General features: G+C 38.6%; 2 protein-coding genes across 2 annotated transcripts; one reads left to right on the top strand and one right to left on the bottom strand.

Annotated features, from left to right (window-relative positions):
• Nucleotides 1-18,973: 18,973 nt before the first annotated feature.
• Nucleotides 18,974-20,308, top strand: LOC104212499 (uncharacterized). Its single transcript, XM_009761784.2, has one exon. The coding sequence runs from the start codon at nt 19,107-19,109 to the stop codon at nt 19,944-19,946; it is 840 nt and encodes a 279-aa protein (XP_009760086.1). The 5' UTR covers nt 18,974-19,106; the 3' UTR covers nt 19,947-20,308.
• A 195-nt stretch (nt 20,309-20,503) lies between these two features.
• On the bottom strand, nt 20,504-23,138 carry LOC104212498 (uncharacterized GPI-anchored protein At3g06035-like). The gene is made up of 2 exons (XM_009761782.2): nt 22,972-23,138; nt 20,504-21,186 (listed from the first exon to the last, which is right to left on the bottom strand). The coding sequence occupies exons 1-2, from the start codon at nt 23,048-23,050 to the stop codon at nt 20,681-20,683; spliced, it is 585 nt and encodes a 194-aa protein (XP_009760084.1). The 5' UTR covers nt 23,051-23,138; the 3' UTR covers nt 20,504-20,680.
• Between the last annotated feature and the right edge of the window lie 279 nt (nt 23,139-23,417).

Raw genomic sequence — 23,417 nt, 5'->3', positions numbered from 1 at the left:
ATGCAGTTCTTAGGCGGTGCATGAATCAAGTCACCATGCACCTGACACTGATGACATTTCCGGACGAAACTAAAGCAACCTTTTTCCATAGTAATCCAGTAATAGCCTGCTCGAAGGATCTTCTTTGCCAAAACATACCCATTCATGTGGGGTCCACACACTCCTTCGTGCACTTCATACATGATTCTTCCGGCCTCTTCGGTGTCAACACATCTTAACAAGTTGAGATCCGGAGTCCTTTTGTATAAGACCCCGCCGCTCAAGAAGAAACTGTCAGCAAGCCATCTAATGGTTCTCTTTTGATCTCCATTGTCTTGCTCGGGATATTCTTTCGTTTTCAGAAATCTCTTGATATCATGATACCATGGCTGAACATCTGGTTCCAACTCAACCGTATTGCAGTAACCATGCCTTTCTCAGATTTGGATTTCCAACGGGTCAATATGGAGATTACCCGGATATGGTAACATCGAGGCCAAAGTAGCGAGTGCATCGGCTAACTCATTGTGAAAACGAGGAATGTACCTTAACTCGACTGACTTGAACCCCTTGCTAAGGTCTTCCACACATTGCCTGTATGGAATAAGTTTGACATCCTGAGTTTCCCATTCACCCTGAGCTTGTCGGATGATCAAGTCTGAATCCCCCATGATCAATAGTTCTTCAACATCTTGGTCGATTGCCATATTCATACCCATAATGCAGGCTTTATACTCGGCAGTATTGTTTGTGCAGAAAAACCGAAGTCGGGCTGTGGCTGGATAGTGCTGACCAGTGGGTGAGATCAAAATTACCCCAATTCCAACACCTTTTGCATTCACAGCTCCATCGAAGAATATTTTCCAAGCATTGGTGTCTTGTGACGTTATCTCATCTAAATTCACCTCCTCCTCCGGAAAGTAGGTACTCAGAGGTTGATATTTGTCATCAACAGAGTTTTCAGCTAGGTGATCTGCTAAAGCCTGGGCTTTCATTACCATGCGGGTGACATAGACTATGTCAAATTTAGTGAGCAAGATCTTCCATTTTGCTAACCTCCATGTGGGCATCGGCTTTTGGAATATGTACTTTAAAGGATCCAACCTGGTGATGAGGTAAGTGGTATAGGCCAAAAGGTAATGCCTAAGCTTCTGAGTGACGCGAGTAAGGGCGCAGCAAGTCCTTTCTAACAGGGTATATTTGGCTTCATAACTTGTGAACTTCTTGCTCAGATAGTAGATTGAATGCTCTCTCCTTCCGGTCATATCATGTTGCCCGAGGACACATCCGAAGGAATTCTCCAAGTCTGTCAAATACAGAAAAAAAGGCCTCCCAGGTTTAGGTGGGACCAAAACTAGCGGGTTCGACAGATATTCTTTGATTTGTCAAAGGCTTCTTGACACTCATCCATCCATTTAATCGCTGCATCTTTCTTTAATAGCTTGAAGATGGGTTCACATGTAGAAGTCAACTGAGCAATGAATCGGCTAATGTAGTTCAACCTTCCTAGCAGGCTCATAACCTCTTTCTTGGTTCTTGGAGGAGGCAAATCCCGAATAGACTTTATCTTTGTTAGGTCTAGCTCAATGCCCCTCCGATTGACTATAAATCCCAAGAGTTTGCCATATGGAACCCCAAATGCACATTTAGCCGGATTTAGCTTCAAATCATACTTACGCAGCCGCTCAAAGAACTTTCTCATGTCCCGAACATGGTCGTCCTGTATTCTGGATTTGATGATCACATCGTCCACATACACCTCAATTTCTTGGTGCATCATGTCATGAAAGATGGCAGTCATGGACCTCATATAAGTTGCCCCGACATTCTTCAAACCAAAGGGCATAACCCTGTAGCAATGGGCGCTTAGGGTATGGTGAAGGTTGTCTTTTCCGCATCCTCTTCATCCATCAACACCTGATGATATCCTGCATAACAATCCACGAAAGACTGTATCTCATGTTTGGCGCAGTTATCAACAAGGATGTGGATGTTCGGCAAAGGGAAATTGTCCTTGTGACTTGCTTTGTTCAGATCCCTGTAGTCCACACACACTCGAGTTTTTCCGTCTTTCTTTGGTACGGGAACCACGTTAGCCAGCCATGTGGTATGTCGTATCACTCCTGCCTTCAACTATTTTGTGACCTCTTCTTTAATCTTGTCACTGATATCAGTTTTGAACTTCCTCTGTCTTTGCTAGATAGGGGGATAATCGAGGTAAGTCGGCAACTTGTGGACCACCAAATCGACACTTAATCCTAGCATGTCATCGTAAGACCAAGCAAACACATCTTTGAATTCAAACAAAAGTTGGATCAATGCGTCCATAGTTCTTTCATCTGTGTGAATGCTTATTTCAATTTCTTGGACTTCTTCAGAACTACTCAAATTAACCGGCTCGGTTTCATTTAAGTTCAGCTTAGGTTTATTTTCAAATTGTTCTAGTTCTCGATTTATTTCCCTAAAAGCCTCTTCTTCATCATATTCCGGTTCTTGATTCATTATTTCACAATTAGACAGCGTGTTTGGATATGGGCATGAAGTCCGCAAGTATACCATGTTATTTAAAGCCGCATTATTAGAACTGAAAGAAGAAATAAGAAAAAGTAACAAAAATCATAAAGAATAAAGAGATGAACGATGAAATATTGATTTCATTTCATTGAATTTTTGAAGATAATAGGGTTTACATTGGAATTTAAAGACAGGAAACTAAAAGAAACATCCGAGTTACACCCTAAAATAACTCGTGATATAGAAAAGGTGGTAGGACTGGACTATTGAGATTCCCACCTAATTGGGAATGGAGTAGCCTTCCAGTTTTGCAACTTGGCATTGGGCCCCATGTGCAGCACCTCAGCGGTGCTCGAGCCTTCTCCCGGCTGAACCATGTGGGTTTCATACAGCATTTGCCTCATGGCTCCACATATGTCCTCAATTTCTTCGGCCATGAAGGTCTCATCTTCTCTTCCTCGTTGTACTTGGGCCTGACGAATGTTCTGTAGAGATGCGGAACCGGTTGAGGTAACACCCAACCATCGCTCTTTCATTTATTTGCCCATGTCACATCAGCTTCTGTGGCGCGAAAACCCACGCCGAAGAACTTCTTAGTAGCAAGTAGGGTGATAGGTTCCGTGATACCTTGCAATGATGTCCTGAGTCCCTTCCCAGGCTTATAACCATGCTTGATCATTTCAGCAGCGACCATGATGGATGCATTTGACAAAAAAGGTTAAGGACAAGGGTTTCCCTCCTCACATTGATCTGCGACCACCACTTCGAAAGTTTGATAAACTATATGCTCGCTACCTTCTCTGGCTTCGATACATAGGACTGACGGGTTCTGTAAATCGACTGCTCATCTTCTCCATGAACCACAATTTCCTGTTCTTCATATTCAAATTTCACCATCTGGTGCAGCGTGGAAGGTACGGCCCCTGCCACGTGAATCCAAGGTCTTCCCAAGAGGAAATTATAAGAAGTGTCCATGTCTAGGACTTGAAAGGTCACCTCGAAATCCACAGTACCAATAGTCAAAATAAAATCGATCTTGCCTATAGTGTCTCTCTTGATGCCATCAAATGCACGCACGTAGCCATTGTTAGGCCTGATTCTCTTAGTCCCAATCTCCTTTCTTTGCAAAGTTGAGAGAGGGCAGATATCAACTCCGAATCCGCCATCTAGCATGACTCTATTCACATAGTATCCCTCATATTTAACTATCAGATGGAGGGCTTTGTTGTCGGCAGACCCTTCCGGGGGAAAATCATTTTTGCTAAAGGAAATCCGATTAACTGCGAAGAATCTTTCCGCCATCCTTTCCAGTTGTTCCACAGTGGTTTCAATCGGAACATAAGCTTCATTGAGGGTTTTTATCAACACTTTCTGATACTCAGTTGAATTCATTAACAGATACAATAAAGAGACCTGAGCAGGAGACTTTCGGAGTTGGTGAATTATCTCGTAGTCCACAGTTTTTATTTTTTGGAAGAACTCTTCTGCTTCTTCGGCACTAACTGGTTTCTTGATTGGGAAGCGTTTCTGCTTGGCATTGTTCACTTCTCCCACATTAAAGTATTTCTCAGCTGGGTTAGTTTCATTTGTTTCTCCCAAGATCTCTTTTCCCCTGTAGGTTATTACCGCCTTGTTGTAATTCTATGGGATGACAGTAGATTTGTCATAGGCCTCTGCGATGCGCGGCCAATAACCACGGGATCATTCAGCCTTAGTAAAATTACTGGCCCTCGTACCACATAGGTCCCTTTAGGAACGTACATCTTAGATCCCTTGTTCAGCTCAAACCTTCTTGGAGGGCTCAAAGTCATTTGTTCTTTCTTGTGACCCCGGGGAACATACAAAATGGCATCTTTTAGGGGTGTTGCCTCAGTTTTGGTTTTCACTGTCTTTTCTGTATTTTGAAGGGTGGGTTTACTCTTATTATCCCCCTTGTCTTGTTTTGCAGTATCCTTTGGCTTCTTCTCGACATCAGCAATTGCAATTATGGCTTTTAAAGTAGGATCAAACTCCTTATCCTCGCAAATCATTCCTATAACTGGCTTGTTGTTGTGAGCGGTAATGAGTTGTTGGTCACATTAGGAATGTCTTCATCCTTTAGCACTATCCGTTTTTGTTCTATGAGATTTTCAATAGCCCTTTTTAGAGTCCAACTATCTTCAGTATCATGCCCTTCTGCTCCCGAATGGTAAGCACATCGAGCATTGGCTCGATAGGAGGGCGGCTCTAGGTTTTTCCTGGTTTGGGGTACGGGTTGCAACAGACCCATTTGGACTAGTTTAGGGAAAAGACTAGAGTATGACTCACCAATAAGTGTGAAATTCGTTCTCCTTGGTGGATCTCGAGCATGGGCATTGTTGGGGAAGTTATTTTGTGGAGGTCGGGGATTATACTAAGCTTGGTGAGGCGGGTTGTTTTTGGGAAATGGAGCTCAGTTTTGGTTGAACTATGGTTATGGCCGAGCGTATGGCTGGGCGTTCATTACTGCGTACGTCTGAGGTGCCATAGCATAGGCCTGATGAGGATAATAATGTTGTGGAGTGTTTGAAGGGAAGTAATTTTTGGGTGGACGGGGGTTTCTTACACTTGAAGTTGTCATCGCCACCTCTTTTTTCTTCTTTCTGTTTACTACACCTCCGGACCAGCCTTGAATTGCTTGGGATGTAGCTCTTATGGCAGATTGGCTCAATATGCACCCCGTTTTCAGACCATTCTCGACCATCTCACCAATCTTGATGGCCTCAGCAAACGGTTTCCCCATTGCGGACATCATATTCTGAAAGTAGTCAGCCTCTTGGGCTTGTAGAAAGACACTCACCATTTCTATTTCATCCATTGGAGGCTTGACCCTGGCCACTTGTTCGCGCCATTTGATAGCATATTCTCATAAACTTTTCGAGGACTTCTTCTTTATACTGAAACTGTCTGACAAAATCCCGAGCTAGATCATCCCAAATATGCCAACGAGATATATCCTGATCTATGTACCACTCAGATGTGATGCGACCAGACTCCCTCCAAAATAAGCCATGAGAAGCTCCTCTTTTCCACCTGTTCCTCTCAGTTGATTGCAGTACCTTTTGAGGTGGGCTATGGAATCCCCATGCCCATCATACTTTTCCAACTTTAGGGTCTTGAAACCCAGGGGTAAATGCACATGTGGGAACATACATAAATCAGCGTAGGATACGCTCTTTTGTCCGCTCAAGCCCTGTATATTCTTAAGGCTCTGTTCCATTTTCCTCATCTTCCGAGTGATTTCCTCCTGCTCGGGGTTCTTGGTAGTTTTCTCTTGTCCCGTGGTAAACTCGTACCGGAGTTGTTGAGGGTAAGAATTGGTGGCGAACTGGGTAAGTTCTGGTGGAAAGGATGGTACTTGGAAGGTGAAGGATGATGGATCAAAGCTAAGCCTGGGCAAAGTGGGTTGCACCATAGCCGAAGTTGGCTGAGCGGTGAACATGTTGGAGGCCACTCTTGAAATCACCTAGGGGAGAACCTCAGAAGGTGTTCCAACGAAGTGAGCTGAGATGGTGGGGTATCCAAGTGGGGTGTTCGGGTAGCTTATTGGGACGTTGGAGTTTCCACTTGCCCTGGGAAGTAACTCGGGGAAACCAAGTATGGCGCTTGGATGCTCCCTACCATTGGACCAGGCATCCCATATTTCAAGCACACGGAGGTGCAGTACCCTATTCTCCTCAGTAGTTGCTGACTCGGAGGCTGGGATAACAGATAGTAGGCTATCCTCCGGGATAGGAACTATTGGCAGATGACTTTCTGACGACATTTCAACACTTCCTTTTGATCTTGTAAAGTACGGATGTGAAGCCAGATTACCACAAAACCAACCACCTTAATATAGAACCTAAACTCAATAGTAGACAACAAACCGGTTAGTTTGAAGCAATTAACACATAGGTAATCGCACATTGGGGGTGTGATGCACATATACAGTTAAATGTATTTCTACATGTTTTGCACCGATTGCATGTCTTATCCCGGCTTTTGTTTATCTCCCTGATCTTCTCTCTTGCTCTTTTTGCACTCTCATTTTCTCATCTTTTTTTTATTTTTTTTTTTTGGTTTTTTCTTTTGGCTTTATCTTTCTTTTCTTTTGGTTTTTCTTTCGGTTCTTTCCTTCCCACATTCCTCTTTTATTTGAGTTATTTACAAAATCATGACCGGATCCGATGAGGATTGCCTACGTATCACGACGCCGCGTTAATCAGATCATCACGTAGTTCAAGAAATAAATGCGAAAAAATAAAGAAACAATTTTTTGGGATTTTCTAGTTTTCATTAATAAAAACTCTTAAACTTTTCTATTACAAAAGACTCCAACATACTCTTTCTAGGAATTTAAAAACTACAAACGGACTTGAAACATACTTTAAACTAGAAACTGAAATACAGAATCAAAATAAAAATAAGAACAAATCAAGAGTACATAAGTGATTCTACTCCAGGGGCCTGTGAGACATCGGTTGGTTTTACCACGGGTCTATGTGCAAGATTCCCTTAAAGACGTTCCAAGTCACTCATTATTTGGCGAACAAAGGTCATTACCGCAGCAAAGAAAGTGGTTCGAGTCATATCTTCACATTCATGGCACTTCATGACGATGTAATCAGCAATTGCTCTAACCCTCTCCCTAATAATACCCTTTTCTTGGAGCAAACGCCTGATTTGCTGAGACAGCTGTTGCATATCTTCCTCTACTTGGGACATTAAGGCATAACAATGTTCCCTTTCGGCTTTAAAGTTCCTAGCTTGTTTGGCCATCTCATTTTCGAGGGTAATTAGTTTTTTCTTCAAATCTGTGATTGTTCCCTCGTATTTTCTTTTCAACTGTCGTACAAACTCCGCCCGTCCCTCTGCATTCTTTGTCAGCTCTGCTCGGACTCTTGCTAGATTAGCCTTGAATTTTTCTAAGTCATCTTGATACTCAGATACTTTCCTTCTAAGACCACTTATGAGCCTTTCATCTGCCCGGCTTCTTTCCTGGTTCTCGACAGCTATTTTCATTTTTTGGATCTAGGCTCAAAGGGTTTTGTTTTCTTGAACCAGCTTCTTCTTTTCCCCTTCATCGGCAGCAGCTTGTACGCTATTATCAAATTTGAGCTCCTTGATTTGTCCCTCCAATTTTCTTATCTTGGCCCTGTAATTTGCCTCTTTTGCCAACCAGTCCCATTGCTCTCGCGAATCGCCAGTGAATTGCTGGATGTGGGGTCTTTTAGTAGGCCGTTTGGGCTTTCGAGGGATTTGAAACCTCTTACCAAACCAAGTCATGTAATTAGGGTCTAACTTGCCTTTAGATAAATCCCACACCTGAGTATTTAGTTCTAGAAATCTGCACTCATTCCAAATCTGACGAACTTTTCCTTTTGGGAATACAGCCTTTGGACCCAATTTGATGACTTGTCGGCTCAGATCTTTGTCATGTGGGATAGTTTGAAACCTGCCTAGTTGTCTCAGCACCCTATGAGGAGCATATGGCTGGATGCTCCGGAGACCCATTAAGAGAAGATAGCACACCTCGGCTAACATGTAAATGACTTCAGTGACAAGGAGCCAACCGAAAGTCCACTCAATTTTGTCCGAAGTTAAGAAACTCAAATGCGCAAACCAAGACTTTGTACCTTCTGGAAATTCACAACCTACCACTCGGTTTTCATACTCTTTAATGCAATTCAGACCAGTCATGTCGTAGTTCATGTACCCCAAGAGGTGACAAAGATGTTCTTGTATCCAAAGTTGTAGGATCAAGTTACAGCCCTGGAAGAATTTTCCCCCTTCTCGGCAGATGGTTAAAGCTCGGTAAATCACCGCTAAGATCATTGGAACAAGGGTGCCATTAGTTTTTTTAATCATGACGTCGACCATTCCCACAAGACCCAATTCTATGTTTCCATCTTTTCTTGGGCAGATTATGAAACCCAAGAATGCTACTATTAAAGCTAAACCCCGTCGTGCCTCCCATTTGTCTTTGTTTCCTGAATGAGTTAGGTCAGTATCTGGTGCCTCAAAACCGTGAGGATTGCCATAGCACTGGTACAAGAAATGGAATGTGCAAAATCCTTCGGATAGATTCCCATCTTGAACCTCCCAACTAATGCTCAATAGATCTAGAAACTTGTGAGGAGATACTGTTCTTGGAGCCACCAGGCACCGACTTCTAAGGTTCCCACTAAGACCGGCATAGCCCGCTATTTCCTCCAATGTGGGGGTGAGCTCAAAATCAGAAAAGTGAAACACATTATGAGTTGGGTCCCAGAAAGGTATCAAAGCCTCAATCACATCCAACCTTGGTTTGATTTTCAAAAGTCCCACAAGATCACCCAAAACTTTTACCACAATCTCTCTACTGACCTTTCCTAAGTCGTTCCACCACATATGGAGTTGTAATGGGATTTTCTCAAGAACTGTGAAGTGTTCATTTTAATTTGTGCTCATCCTGCACATTTATTAGGGTGATTTGGTTAAAAGATCATGATTTATTTCGACACAAGAGGGGGTTATCAATTTTTCAAAATTTTTTATTTCAAAACAAAAATCTAGCCTTGCAAATACGGCCTTTCAGCACTTCAGGAAAGAAGATTTTAAGGTTGTGTTTGCTAATCGGCCAAAAATTTGAAAAAGAAACCATATGTGGTTGTTCTTGCAAAAATAGCCTTTCGGCGCCCTTTTGGGGACATTTTGGCTATTTAGACAAGAATGGCACCACCTAACTTATTTATGACAAAACAATAAAGTTTTGTTCTTTTTTGGGTTCTTTTTGCAAAAAATCGAGTTGGACCCGGCGAGTGTTGCCTACGTATCCCACATCCGGTGAGAATCAAACTTACGTAGTTCGGGTAGTTTGACATAATATAAACAATACCACATGTTTTCTTGAAACAAAAATTCTTTCTTTTTTTTTTTCAAAATTTCAGCAGAGTTTCAGTACTTTTGGACGTCGGGTTTTTCAAAACAGGTAATTATCTCTCTCAGCCCTCAAATTGATTTTTCTCTTTCCCAACTTTTCTCCATTATTCATAAGCCGGTCAACATACAATCTGAAGCAAATAAATGCACAAGTAGAATGCATCAGGATGGACTTTTTATTTCGGGTACACCTATCCTAGATAGACTCAACCCATGTGTTGAGTCGCCGAAGTCAAATGCACGTGATGCAAACAAGCGTTCCTACTAGGGATCCGGCATGAGGCTTTGTTATACTAGGTTTAAAAACTTAGGTATATTGTTCTAGACCTGGCTTACCCGAGCGGACAGCTCGAGCCGAGGGGGGCAGCGTATCGGGAATACAGAAGTTTTACCGGCTTTGCAACTTGTCTGAACCTCGTTCTAAATTTAGGATATGACTCTAACAGAAAAGAAGTTACATGAAGTGCACACTTCCCAGATGATTTAGAAAACTTAGAGAGAAGAGAGTTTCGTAGCAATTTATATACAGTCCAAACAATATCAAAGCGGTAAAAGCGACATTTAGCACATTAGGCTCAACATGTACAAATCAGATAATAAATAAAGCCAACTATAACAGTTATTCTAAGCTCGAATTCTTAAACCTTGGTTCAGGGTTTGGATCCCTAGCAAAGTCGCCAGAGCTGTCACACCTCCTTTTTACACCCCTGAGGGTATATAGGGAGTTTTCTCACTTTAAGTGACATTATTCGAAATGGGATTGTTTATTAAATTCAGAGTCGCCACTTGGAATAGTTTAATTGGCGTTCCATGTCACCGGTTTATTTTTAAATCCCAAGTCGAGGAAATTCGACTTTCGTTTTAAAGTTTGCAAACCACAAATTCTAAGTAAGGAATTCTGTTAACCCGGGAGAAGGTGTTAGGCATTTCCGGGTTCCATAGTTCTAACACGGTCGCTTAAACTTATTAAAATTGGCCTATTATCCGATTTATTACATGTTTTAGCCTATGGTGCATTTTTAACTTATTAACCGCTTTAAATTATTTTAGGAAGATTCAACTTTATTTAAAACATGCCTTGAACCACACCATATAAAATGCATCGGCGGTTCGCGACACGTTCTATTTAACATTGTTAAGAATTGAAATTGGGTCACATGAAATGTACACTCCGAGTTTAGTAATTAAAGGAAAGTCAATTTAAAGAACGCACCTAAAGCAACTACGAAAATTCAAATTTAAAACAATGTTTGCGAGGGCCATGAAAAATTAAATTGATGGCACACCCCGATTTTAAAGGGTTAGTACTAATTATATGAGGGCCATGGACTTAGGGGTTTTATTCGGCATGACGCGCCTCAAATTACTTCTATTAAAAGGGTTTCTTAATCTAGTCTTGTGAGAGCCATAAATTATTGGTTTTAGTAACATGGCATACCTCAATCTAAATTAAAAGAGTCTAATTAATCAACGAAGACTAAGGGAATTCGAATTTATCCTAAACTAATGCTCAAACTAACCTAATAAATAATGGACTTGCGTTGAATTGAAATCAAGCATTTGGCTCTTGAAAAGGACTAAGGCCAGCAGTGGGCCTCATTACCTCAAACATAAAAGGCCCAACTGGAACTTCCGGTGTCTTAAGTAAAAGAACACATGGGGGGAGGTTGGATTTCGAACTCACCACTTGGCATGGATGAGCAACCTTTCAGCAATTTAGCTGGGCCCAAAATGAGCCTAACACGTTTCATTAGCCCTCGATCCAAACCTCAAAAATAGGCCAGACTTAGGCCCAACAATTAACGACCAAGCACATATACAGCAGGGGTAAGGGAATTGATTACAAGCCAAGCTAATTGTTAACACATGATAGCATCAAAATCATAATCCATATTTGTTTATCATACCACCACTTTTATGCAGTGGAACCTCCTTACTCAAGGAATTAAAATATGCTACAGCTCTTGAAACCATTGAGCCTATAACTCATGACCATTCATGCTATCAGACATGCTAAACTACCACTCCAACTTTAAACAAACATCCTCAACATGCAATGCATATGACCCTCGAAAGCCTTATGAATCACTGTTATTATCTATTTCAACCATAAGATTCTAAATTATATAAAATAAAAAAAAAGAAACTACTAGTCAATTTCACAATGACTCAATGCCATTAATCATATTAAGATATCACCTTCTGAAATTTACTCAAAATCAACATTATAACATTCACATACATCATCATGCTCACAATATTAAAAGTTGAACTTTCATCCAAAAACAAACATTGAAAGAAACAGTTCCCAAATAATTACTACTAGGTACAACAAGACTATAAGAAAAGCTCACTGTAGACTGATTGTCATTACTAGTTTGGGAAACAATTCAATCAAACATCACCAAATAAGATGTTACTCGTCTATAATAAACCATGCTACAACAGTCCAAATTAAGTACATGACAAAGAGAGTTCAAATACAGTCCAAAATGCACTATCTAAGCATGATTGAATATAATAAATTTCAAAATAGTAAGGCTAATTCAATATGGAACAACCAGGTAAACTTTGAAGAACATAAACTAGTATTCAGCTAACATTCATCCACAACTATTTGAATCAATTATGGGGCTTCCAAATACACTTCACATATTAACGAGATCCAAGAAATACCTGGTTACAGCAACAAAATAACAAGAAAATAGCCTGAGGTTAGGAGGAAGCAGCAACAATATATCAGTAACACCAACACAGCAAAAACCAGCTTTTATACCATTTTTGGATCCAAAATGAACCAGAAATCCTTTGAAGGTTTCAAAGTTAAGAAGATTAAAAGAAGACCCTAAGCCAATTTCGAACAAAGAATGCAGAAATTTCAGTATTCTTTCAGAGTATTCCTTCAGCCGTTTCTAAATTTCAGTATATGTCAAAAACTCTACTCATTTCACTGAAAACCAGCCTTATATATAGGGCTTTTAGGGCAACAAAATTGGTTTCCCTATATTATCAATCAATCCTTCCCCAATTTTTATTTTTTCACTTTTAACCTTGAATTTTTAAACCATTTACTGAACTAACCCAAACCCCTCTTTTCTGGAAGTTTCCCATTCAGTATTTAAAAGATTCTCTCAATTAAATTCCCCCAAATACCCTTTAACCCCCTGTTATTTACCCTCATAAACCAAACATGGGTCAAGCTAATCCAAAAATCAAACCAAAACCCTGGGCTCACGACCCGAATGGACCCTCCCCTCTTTGGGCTTCTAACCAACGAAGCCCAAAGTTTTAATTCGAAACAAAACCCATGAAAAGAACAAGCCACCGAAGTTACAAAAACTCCTGAAATCGATAATTCCAAAAGAAGACAAAATAAAGGGAGACTGAGCAAATCAGACCATGAAATCAAATGGACTAAACAACATGCTAACCCAACTTAATCCTAAAATGCAAACAAAACAGTTCAAAACAAAAAATAAGAAAGAGAAGGAAAGAATCAGAAAGAGACGAAGACGAGAATAAAATCAAAGATGAAAACCAAAAAACGGAAATACCTAAAATAGGAAGACGGACAATGAGCTTAGACGGAACTCCGATGTTTTCTGATTTAAACCAAAAATAAGTGTTAATTGGCTTGTTCTTGTGAGAACAACCGTCTAACACTCGTTTCAGGCCAAATTTTTCTTCAAAGATGGGAGAATCATGGACTCAGGCCTTTGCATGATGAGTCAGAGGCGGGAATGGATCTAGGGTTCGTTTTAGATCTGAAATTAAAGGAAACTGGTGGGGATTTTGGGAAAATTGACGATGGCTCAGTGTTTGAGGGAGTCTGGGGAGTGTGTGGTGAAATTTTGGTGGGATTTCGAGATTCAACACCGGCGGAAATGGCGGAAGTTTGAAGGGCGGCGGGCTAGGTTTGGAGGTCTAAGAGATAGGGGAAATGAAGTGAAACAGGGTACTAAGTTTTCTAATAAGGTTTGGACAGTTTTAAACGAGAAATGGCGAAGCATCAGGGTCGTTGGATGGAAGCAAATGAAGGGCTCGGGTCTACTTTTAACCCTTGAACTCTAAAAGACGTAGTTTTAGTTCCATACTACGTCGTTTGAGTTGTCTAAGTGACTGAATGGTTGGACCGGGTTAGGGGCGTGGTTTGGGCCGGATCTTGAACGGGTCTGGGGGGAAATTACTTGGGTTGTGCCAAATTGGCCCAAAAATCAACAGCCTTCTCTTGAACCTTTTTTTTCTTTTCAATTTCCAATTTCCCTTTTTCTTTTCAAATTAATTTAAGACCAAAATTAACTCTTAAACTAAATTAATTTACCAAATTAAGATAATTACTCGTCATAGTATTTACAAAAATTAATTAACTCCTAAATTAAAAGAAGAACTAAAAAATTTAAAATTAAAAAGTTGAAAATGCAAAGTGAGTCATTTTTTGTGATATTTTTCATATTTATAAAAAAACTAATTTACTAATTAACCTAAAAATGTAAAAATAAATCCTAAATACAAATGTAGAGTATTTTTGTATTTTCATGATTTAAATAAAATTAAACATGCACAGAAAAATGCAAATAATTAAGAAAAATCTACAAAAATTCCTAAAATGGCAAATAATTAAAAGAAAAATCTATTTCTTTGGGATTCTGTAGAAGTAATTCATATATGGCAAAAATCACGTGCTCACATATGCTTCGATAGTTCTGCAATTGATCATTCTCGTACTATTCTTCCTACTTTTCTTGTTTTTCCTCATCCCTTTACCCTTCTTTTCTGGAAAATCTCCAGTTACGCCATCGGTGTTAATTAGAATGAGCACATTTACACAGAATACAATATTCTAAGAACCCAATGAGAAACAACATAGTAGCTCAGCACTGCAAGCGCGCTAGAAGTCACCCTTATTGTGCTGTCCAGGGAGCTATTGACTAATGATCTAAAAAAATGCGTGAAGCAACATTAAATTGCCCTCTTCATGCTCTTTTAGCCATATCCTCAACTTGAGTAAACTTTTTTTTTATAGATACTTTTCACAGCTATCCAAGGATCCTTTGTTGCGGGGTCTCTTGCATCTATGGCTGCTTTATTTTATGAAAGTGTCAACCATGTTAGAGTTGTCTTGTCCTATGAAAGAATAAAACATGTGATAGACTTTATGCATCAGTTGAGAAAACTACTTTATGTTCAAGGGAAGAAGATCAAGTTGCAGGTAATTATTTTTGAAGAGATAGCTTCATTAAAGCTAAAAACATTTGATGCTTAGAGTTTTATCCAATATTTGGAATCACAAACCTCAATAGGATAGCAGCTGGTATTGGAGGAAACTTAATTTTCAAAAAGAGGAAATGAAGGATTTGTACCAACATAATAGATTCACCCTAAGCATAGGGGATGAGTATTCTATTTCGAACTGCTACAATGTCATTATTGGGGTGCATGGAAGACTGGAAACGGCATGACTTCTTTGGACTGCTGTAGCTCAACCTAAGCACAGATTCATAGCTTGGCTTGCTCTACAAGGTAGACTGTTGCTGAAGGAGAGATTAATCAAGCTACATATTCCAGTGGAAGATATTAATTGTTGTTTATATGATGATAATGCCAAGGAATCCCATCAGCGCTTATTTGTGGACTGTAATTGGGCACAACAATTCGTAATTCCCTATTCCAATGGACTAGTGTTCACAACTCGATTGGTAACTATCAGCAAGCATTAGCCAACATAAAAAGGAAGCACCGGAAGCAAGGTAAAAAGGAAATGGTGGTTGCAATGTGGGAAGCGAGTATATATCATACATGGAGGGCTAGGAACTGGAGAATCTTAAGATGGCAAACTGTGCAAAGAGAGCTAGTAATTGCACAGATTAAAAAGGAACTGTTAGGAAGAATAGATAAACTTAACAAGTCTAGGAAGATGAATCGAAGTAGGAGGTTCATACAGAAATCCACATGGAACAACCTGAAGGGTTTGTGGTTCCAGGTAAAGAAAAGAAGGTATGTGAACTTGTTAAATCCTTTTACGGACTAAAACAAGAAGCTAAATAATGGGATGCGAAATTTGACCAAATAATGTTGTCAAATGATTTTAAGATAAATGAATATGACAAATGTGTGTACATTAAAAATATTCCAAATCACATAGTCATTGTTTGCTTATATGTGGACGATATGCTGATAATGAGTAATGACAATGCGACATAAATGCTACTAAGCGTATGCTAACTAGCAAGTTTGATATGAAGGACTTGGGAGTTGCTGATTTAATTCTGGGAATTAAGATCCAGACTCCTCAAGGTCTGGCATTGTCACAATCTCATTATATTAAGAAAGTACTTGAAGCACTAAGGCTTTAAAGTTGCAAAGACTCCAATTGACGTGAATCTTGCATTAGCAAAGAACAAAGGCCAAAGTATATCACAATTGGATTATGCTTGTGTGTCGGGATGTTTAATGTACATCATGAATTGTACACGATCAGATATAGCTTGTGTTATAAGTAAATTGAGTCGATACACGAGCAATCCATGTCAATCTCATTGGATGGCAATGAAACGAGTTTTAGGATATTTAGAACATACCCAGGGCTTTGTTTTGCACTACAGTAAATATCCTGCAGTGATTGAGGGATACTGTGATGCAAATTGGATCACCGGTTCTACTGATTCTAAGTCCACAGAGGAGCGGTATCTTGGAGGTCATCCAAACAAACTTGTATTGTCCGCTCTACAATAGAGGCAGAATTCATAGCCTTAGATAAAGCCGGTGAAGAAGCTGAATGGATCCGAAATTTCTTGGAAGACATTCCATTTTGGCCTAAACCGTTGGCACCAATGTGCATACATTGCGATAGTCAAGCGGCAATTGAAAGGACTGGGAGCGTTATGTATAACGGTAAATCTCATCATATACGATGAAGACATAAAACCGTTAGGCAATTACTCTCTAGAGGAATTATCACGATTGATTATGTAACGTCAAGCGATAATGTAGCGGATCCACTTATAAAAGGCCTAACTAGAGAGATAGTTGAGAAATCATCAAAGAGAATGGAACTATGGCCGAGAACAAGTCATTGTGGCGGTAACTCTACCTAGAAGACTGTAGATCCCAAGATCTAGGTTCAAGGAGATCAAACAAAGTCATTAATGACGGTTCAATATTTCAACTAAAATTTTGGTCCATTCTCGTGATGAGACAATGTTCAGTACCAAGGATAAAGCGTTAAGACTTTTTAATGATTTCTAAATTTGGTACGGGGTATATCAAATAGTGTATCTACGGGATGACACGTTTAGGAATCACCTATGTAAGTGTGAAGTGTAAGCCGCTTCAAGGAGAATTTTGTAAGGCCAGTTCTTTATGCACTTATGAAACCAGGTGGTGTTCATGGTTGAAACGAACACAACAATGAGAACCAAAGACGGTTAAGGGTTGGTTGTGTGACTTATGGTTGTCTAGGTATACACCAAAGTTCGACGGTTCAAAGATATCAAATCTATCGATTGACCGAGTATATCCGACATAAGTTCACTACGGAAAGTTCAAAGGGAAACATATTTATCCAGATACAATTAATCCTTGTTTGCGAATCACACAGTTTTCATGCATATTTCCATGATATAGCCACTTCCCATTCATGTAGAGGATTGTTGGGGTTTTTAAGCATTAATATGGCTTAAAAGTGAGTGAATGGGAAATGAAGGGAAATAAAAATTTTAAGTGAAATTTTAAGTCTCCCCCTCCCCCCAATTGACAAAGGGACATTGTCCCATATTAGAAGAGGAAGAGGTTTTTGATGGGTATATAAGCAATTGCTCTTCTTCTAGCTCTTAGAGAGTTGAGAATAAGGCAAGCCTCACGCCGTCATCGTCGTCGCTCGCTCGGCTCGGCTTCGGCTTCGACTTCGGATTTGGATTTGGATTTAGATTTGGTCAAATGATTGATTGATTAATTTTTTGGACCAAATTTATTTGTTAATAGTAAATATTAACAACAATGTTATTAAATATTCGTTTTAATAACAGAATATTAATATTAATATTAAAATCCAACAAAACCGTTTTCAATTTTTCAGTTGTGTAACTGAAAATTAAACTTCCCTCTTCAATTCCCGATTTATTAATTTATAAATTAGCCATTTATGTTATGGCATTTATGTTATGGCCATTTTGCATAAACAGTCATTCTGAAGAGTTGCACCTCTTCAGTTTTCAGCCCAACGTTGGCTATAAATAGAAGTCCATTCTCTCAGAATTTTCATACGATTTTCTGAGTTCTCCTCCTTCTTCTGCATTGTTTTATTTTCAAAGAAAGCAACAGTAAGTGTGATTAGCTACCGAGCTTTGTGTTCGCTGAAACATTGGGGTTTGAAGTACCACTACACCAGTGTGTAATTCGTTCTATCCTGGGAGGAAATAATCCATAACCTTGGGTACTAGGAGGGGATTAAAATTCCTTAAGGAAACACTGTGAATTCAGTGGGCTCGGATTAACTTTTGTTTCATTTACATTTTCTGTTTATATGTTATTCTATATTTTCCAAAATTAGTTTATAAATATAGTATACTAATACATTTTTTAAAAGCACTTTTGAAAAAACTACTTTCAAAATAGCTGATTTCTCCAGTTTGGCCAAACCTGCTATTAGGCTAATGAGCAGCAACTCTTTCGCTAATCAAAATTCTACATAGTAAGCTTATTTTGTTTCTTTGTTTATCTTCCAGTGTTGTAAAGGATAACTTTTCACAATCTCAGTCTCATTATATTTATCCTTTTATCTTATGCTAGCTTTTCTTAAAGATTTTAAGTTACACGTAGGAGTGACAATTTGAGTCCAAACCTATTTGACCCATTTAAGATTGGGCTGGTCATTGATCCGCCCATTTGTTGAACTTAACACATTTTGACCTAGCCCATTTCAATTCTTTTAAAGTTGGGCTAATTTAGCTCAAATTGATCTACAAATAACTTTGCTAAAGTATCTTTAAAATAATTTTTTTTTGTTTGATATGTTATATACGATCATTACAAAAGAAAAAAAGTCTTATTCGATAATTAAACAATTCATAAGAATATAATAAACATTAATTAAAGATTGATAAGAGTTGGACGGGTTGGGCTATGACCAAATGTTAGCCCAACTTGACCCAACCTATCTCAACCCAAGTTACTTTTAAGGAAATCCGCTCTTTTATTGACTCAACCCATTTTGACCCACTTAAAATCAGTTTAACCCGCTCATTTGACACCCCTAGTTACGTACAACTGATAATAATCATTATTTTACACTTTTTAATATAATTTAACTTATTATAACAAGTTGTGTATTATTTATTTTAGGTTATCAATTAATAGAGTAAATAAGAGTTATCTTATAAATAATATGAGGGCAAACATATATGTTACTTGGTCAATGCACAAAACTTAAACCCAACTCTTTTCTTTTTTTTTTTTTTTTGGGGAGGAAACAAGGCTAAAGAAGCCTATTAGAGACTCTGACCCAACCTTACCTTCCTAGACCCAATTACAGACAGATATGGGTTCCAAAAGCCTTACAACTCCCAAATGGAAAGAAATTGATGATCCTCATCTCTCCACGCCTCTGTAATTCTAAAGATAACACTTAAAGAGGAACAAGTACAAAAACAAAAGATAGAGAGGTTAAGTAAAGAAACAAATTTTGAGATCTGGAAATGGCGAGGGGAATTGGGGCATTTTTCATGGCCACACTGGTCATTTGGGTCGTCTCAGTATTATTCTTTATACTATTCAACAAACGCACCGAACTGCTCCCAATCGTTGCGGGCTTCATATTCTACCAATCAGCCAATTGGGTCATCCGCAATTTCTCATCCTCTCGTAATAATCCGCTCTTCGTTAACACCTCTGTATCTCTCCTCCACTCTTCTACTACTTCAGCTTCAATACTCTTCATTTTAGCCAATCAATGGATAGTTATGACGTCATCAAGTGACGTAATTAATCAGATGTTTGAGCACTCACAGCTTGTTGTGCACACGTGGCCGGGGGCGTACACAGCTTTGTGCTTTTCGTGTGGTTATTTTGCTTATGACCAATTAGATATGCTTCTCTATAATCTATATACTAGCCCTTCGATTCTGGTGCATCATTTGTTGCTACTTGTCTGCTTCACACTTGCCTTGTATAAAAATGTCACGATTAATTACCTTATTCTGACTCTAATTTGTGAGCTGCATTCTGTTTTTCTGCATCTGCGTAAAGTGCGACGAATGGCTGGTTTTCGTGATTCGACAAGTAATTTTGTGAAGGTAGAATGGGTTCTTAATTTGACGAGTTTTGTGGTAGCAAGAGTTGGATGTCATGTTCTCATCACTGTGAAACTGATTAGAGATGGTTCTAAGTTTGAAAAGGGTGGTGTGGAGCTTCCTCTTGCACTTTTTGGTATGGCTGGGATGAACTTGCTTAATGTTTTTTTAGGAGTTGATCTATTTAAAGCTTACAGGAGAGAGATGAATCCTCAGAGGAGGAGTTATGAGAATCATCGTGATTGACAAGAGAATGATTTTTCCCATGTTCTATAAACAATTGAAGTTAATCGGCCATTCTTGTTCATAGTGGTTGAGAGGTCAAGAGTTCGAGGCTGGTAAGCTGCCAAACAATAAGGACTTTTCAGAAGATTTCAACTTAATGGCCGAACTCTATGACATTCTATCTAAATTTAGTGGATTTGAAATTATTATTATTTGTACTTATTTATTGAATTTTTCAGCACTAGTCTTAAGCCAAAATTACTATAAACGCGCAGCTTGTTGACTAGATTTGCATTTGCAGTGTTAGTGTACTTGGGCTTTGTTTGGCAATGCGAGTTGTAACTTTCAAAGTCAACATTCTCAAAGAATTTTATTAGGCACTATGACCGGGCGTTTAATTCCATGAATGTAGGTGTCATTTATTCTAACTGCCTAGCTATATTTATAAGAAAAAGTTGTAAATTTAAATCTTTCACAATTAGGAAATCCAAATGGGCAATAAGACTTATAGCTTTAGTCCAAAAACATTTGAGGCCTGAGATGAAATTATATCTGGAGAATGAAAGCAAGAAAATAACTGAGACAAGGGAATGTGCTTGTGGCACAGCTTTTAATGTACATTCTCATAGGAATAAATGAATAATAGCTGATAGTCTCGCTCTTTCAATTAGAATATCACAATTAAGAAATCACTTACAAACAACAAAATCAGGTGCCCAGGAAGGGAAAATATAATGTGTAAAGGTTCAGCATTTTCACAGAAAGAGGACAAATGCCGCAAGTATCAACACTGCATGAGATATTAGACCAAGCCCAGAGATTAGGTTTGCTGAACTGGTATCTGGCGTAAAGCTTCCCTCTGGGTTGTTTGTGGTCAAAACTACTACTACCCAGTTATCATCAGAACCAATTCCAACACCACTAAACTTGGTATCATTGAGATAATTAGAGTACTGAGACTTCGTGTAGTTGGAAAGAACGAGGTCAGAGACAAGGTTGGGAATGCAAGCTGGCATTATCATTCCGTCTCTTGTGGTTGTGGCGTTCAAGTCGCATTTAGAAAGGAGTTTAGGATAGTCAGAAAACTGAGGTTCGGTGCCAGGTACAGTATTGGCACCTGTTGTATTTGTACATGGTTGATCTTTAAACTGGTCAGCCATTTCATCAGCAAGGCATTTTGCTTTGTCATTCTCGCGTAGAGCTGTCAAGTTTAGGGATGCCCTGTAGCTGTTAATACCTCGAAGAAGGTTGTCTTCCTCGTCTGCACCAAAGTGTCAAAGATGAAACTCCCAAGTGCAGATAATAAACTATATAAAAGATTAACAAGTAGGTTCTAAGGAGGTATAACTTCTAAAGGAAACCTAAACTGCACTCATAATATGGTGTAGAAGTGAATCACAAATTGATAAGATGTTCATAAAATGTTACAAAGCGGGAACAGGTGGTCACGTGTTTCCACTAGTAAACATGATACACCCTCTCTCTCTTTTGACACCAAAAAGAACCAAAAAAAAAAGAAGAGAAAAACAGAATTATTCGAAGCTGAAAATAAGTTTCTGCTAAAAAACCCTTTTCACATTTCAATTATTGTCTATTTCTCAAAGCACAACATTAGCAAACTCCGGCCTCCTATGTCCGAGGGAGTTTGGAGTTGACTTGCTTGAGATACTGGTTAGTAAAAGTGCATATTGGTCAAATGAATTTCTCAAATGACTATGCCTTTCCTTTAGTGGAGAATGGTAGAAGATTGGTAAAAATGATCTACCGTGATCTAAGCATATGTTTGATACATATAATGAGCACAACTGGCTTAAAACCATTCATCCACTGAATTTCGAAAAAGTTCTGGTATCTCGGTTAAAAACCATACATCCTGGGGATTTCTGGGTTATCAATGGAAAAAAAAGAAAAAGAAAGAACCTCCGATAGAAAAAACTGACTGGTGTACATATGGCCCGTATATCACTGAAGATGGAGAACCTACAGATCAGATCTCATCACTTATGAAGAGATTAAGTTATATCAGTTGAACCCAAAGGATTGTTCCCTTAATAGAGCAAATGCCATTTTACTAGTGTAAGTTTTGCAACTTCCAAAATAAGGAAGTATTCCTCATTGAGAAGAAAATTGCTTGCAGTGAAAACCAAAAGTCATCAATCTAAAATAAGATTAGCTTTGAATTCAAGTCATAGAACATTTCCATTAATCAGAATACCTCTCCATAAAACCAGGCAAAATTTTCAGCAATTCCCACCCGTTTCTCACATTCCAATTCTGATATGCTAAAGAGGACAGGTCAGCCAGTTATAAACTATTTTTGATCAGTTTCATTTAGCTCAAGTAAAGATCTTGATAATTACTAAAAAAAGGTGATAATTAAACAAGTTTAGAGGCAAATCCCCTAAAGCCCCTCCTAATGTAGGTGAAAAATTTTACGCTAAAAATCCTTGTAGTACACTAAAACATGCCAATGATCTGAAAAGAATAACTGATTTCCAGAACCACTTTAAAGAATGACAACATAAAAGCAGAGATCTGTCTCATTCATCAAGTTTGATTAGCAGATCTAACCCTAATGGTAATATAATCCACACATATATACTTCAATAACTTAATACTAACGCTTGCTCAAGAAAAGCTCAAAACTTCTTAAATTTCCATATATAAATTGGTGTACCAGAAACTTAAGTGCACAATCAGAACACAACAACTTTAGTACTACAACTAGCAAGCTAAATAAAGAATATCAAATTAAACTAAACCACCCCAAATTTTTCAAATTACAAAATCTTGAAATGGGTTACTCAGTGAACTGTGAAACAGCAATACAAATCCAGATCTTTAACCCAAATGAAACAATAGAGCTAAACTGAACAAGCTCAACACTTCAAATGGACAACAGGAAAAAAATCCCATTTAGGAATCAAATCTTAAAATTGAAACAAATAAAGATATGATGAAGGACAAGTGATAATAAAAATTAGTAACTTTGACTCAAAATCAAGAATTCAGCAAAAAATAAAAAATAAAAAGGTGAAGAGTTTACCATCACATTTGACAATGGAGAAGAGAATGGAATGAACAAGAAGAAGAGAGATGAAAAGGTAACGTGGAAGAGACGCCATTTTTATTCTTACTGAATTGATGTTCCTACTTGATTGAGTTTGAGCTTATTGGTTATTTTATAAGAAAGGAAGAGGAAGAGGAAGTTTATATATGGGACAGAAAAGTACACCGAATTGGAAAGCGGCATGCCGACGCCCGAGAGATACGGCGTCGTACTATTTGCTCTTATTTTCTTCCAACATGTTTTGTTTAAAAGAAAGTTGGAAAAAAAAAAAAAGGAAAAGGAAACGACATTAATGGTTTTGATGATGAAGTCAATATTTAGTGCTTGGTTGCTAGATTAAAATGGGGAAAATGACTTCTTTCGCTTATGAATAGATGTTATTTTTCATATAATAATTTACTTTTAACTTTATATTACTTGTA

The sequence above is a fragment of the Nicotiana sylvestris genome, chromosome 1 (assembly GCF_000393655.2).
Source record: "Nicotiana sylvestris chromosome 1, ASM39365v2, whole genome shotgun sequence".
NCBI lineage: Eukaryota > Viridiplantae > Streptophyta > Magnoliopsida > Solanales > Solanaceae > Nicotiana > Nicotiana sylvestris.
Note: the sequence above shows the minus strand (reverse complement) of the source record. Positions and strands in the feature narration are given on the sequence as shown.

Excerpts from the sequence above, each read along its gene's own strand:
- LOC104212499 (XM_009761784.2), top strand. The coding sequence starts at position 19,107 with ATGGCGAGGGGAATTGGGGCATTTTTCATGGCCACACTGGTCATTTGG.
- LOC104212498 (XM_009761782.2), bottom strand. The coding sequence starts at position 23,050 with ATGGCGTCTCTTCCACGTTACCTTTTCATCTCTCTTCTTCTTGTTCAT. Across the intron at positions 21,187-22,971 it reads CTCCATTGTCAAATGTGATG|ACGAGGAAGACAACCTTCTT; the intron begins GTAAACTCTTCA and ends ACTTTGGTGCAG.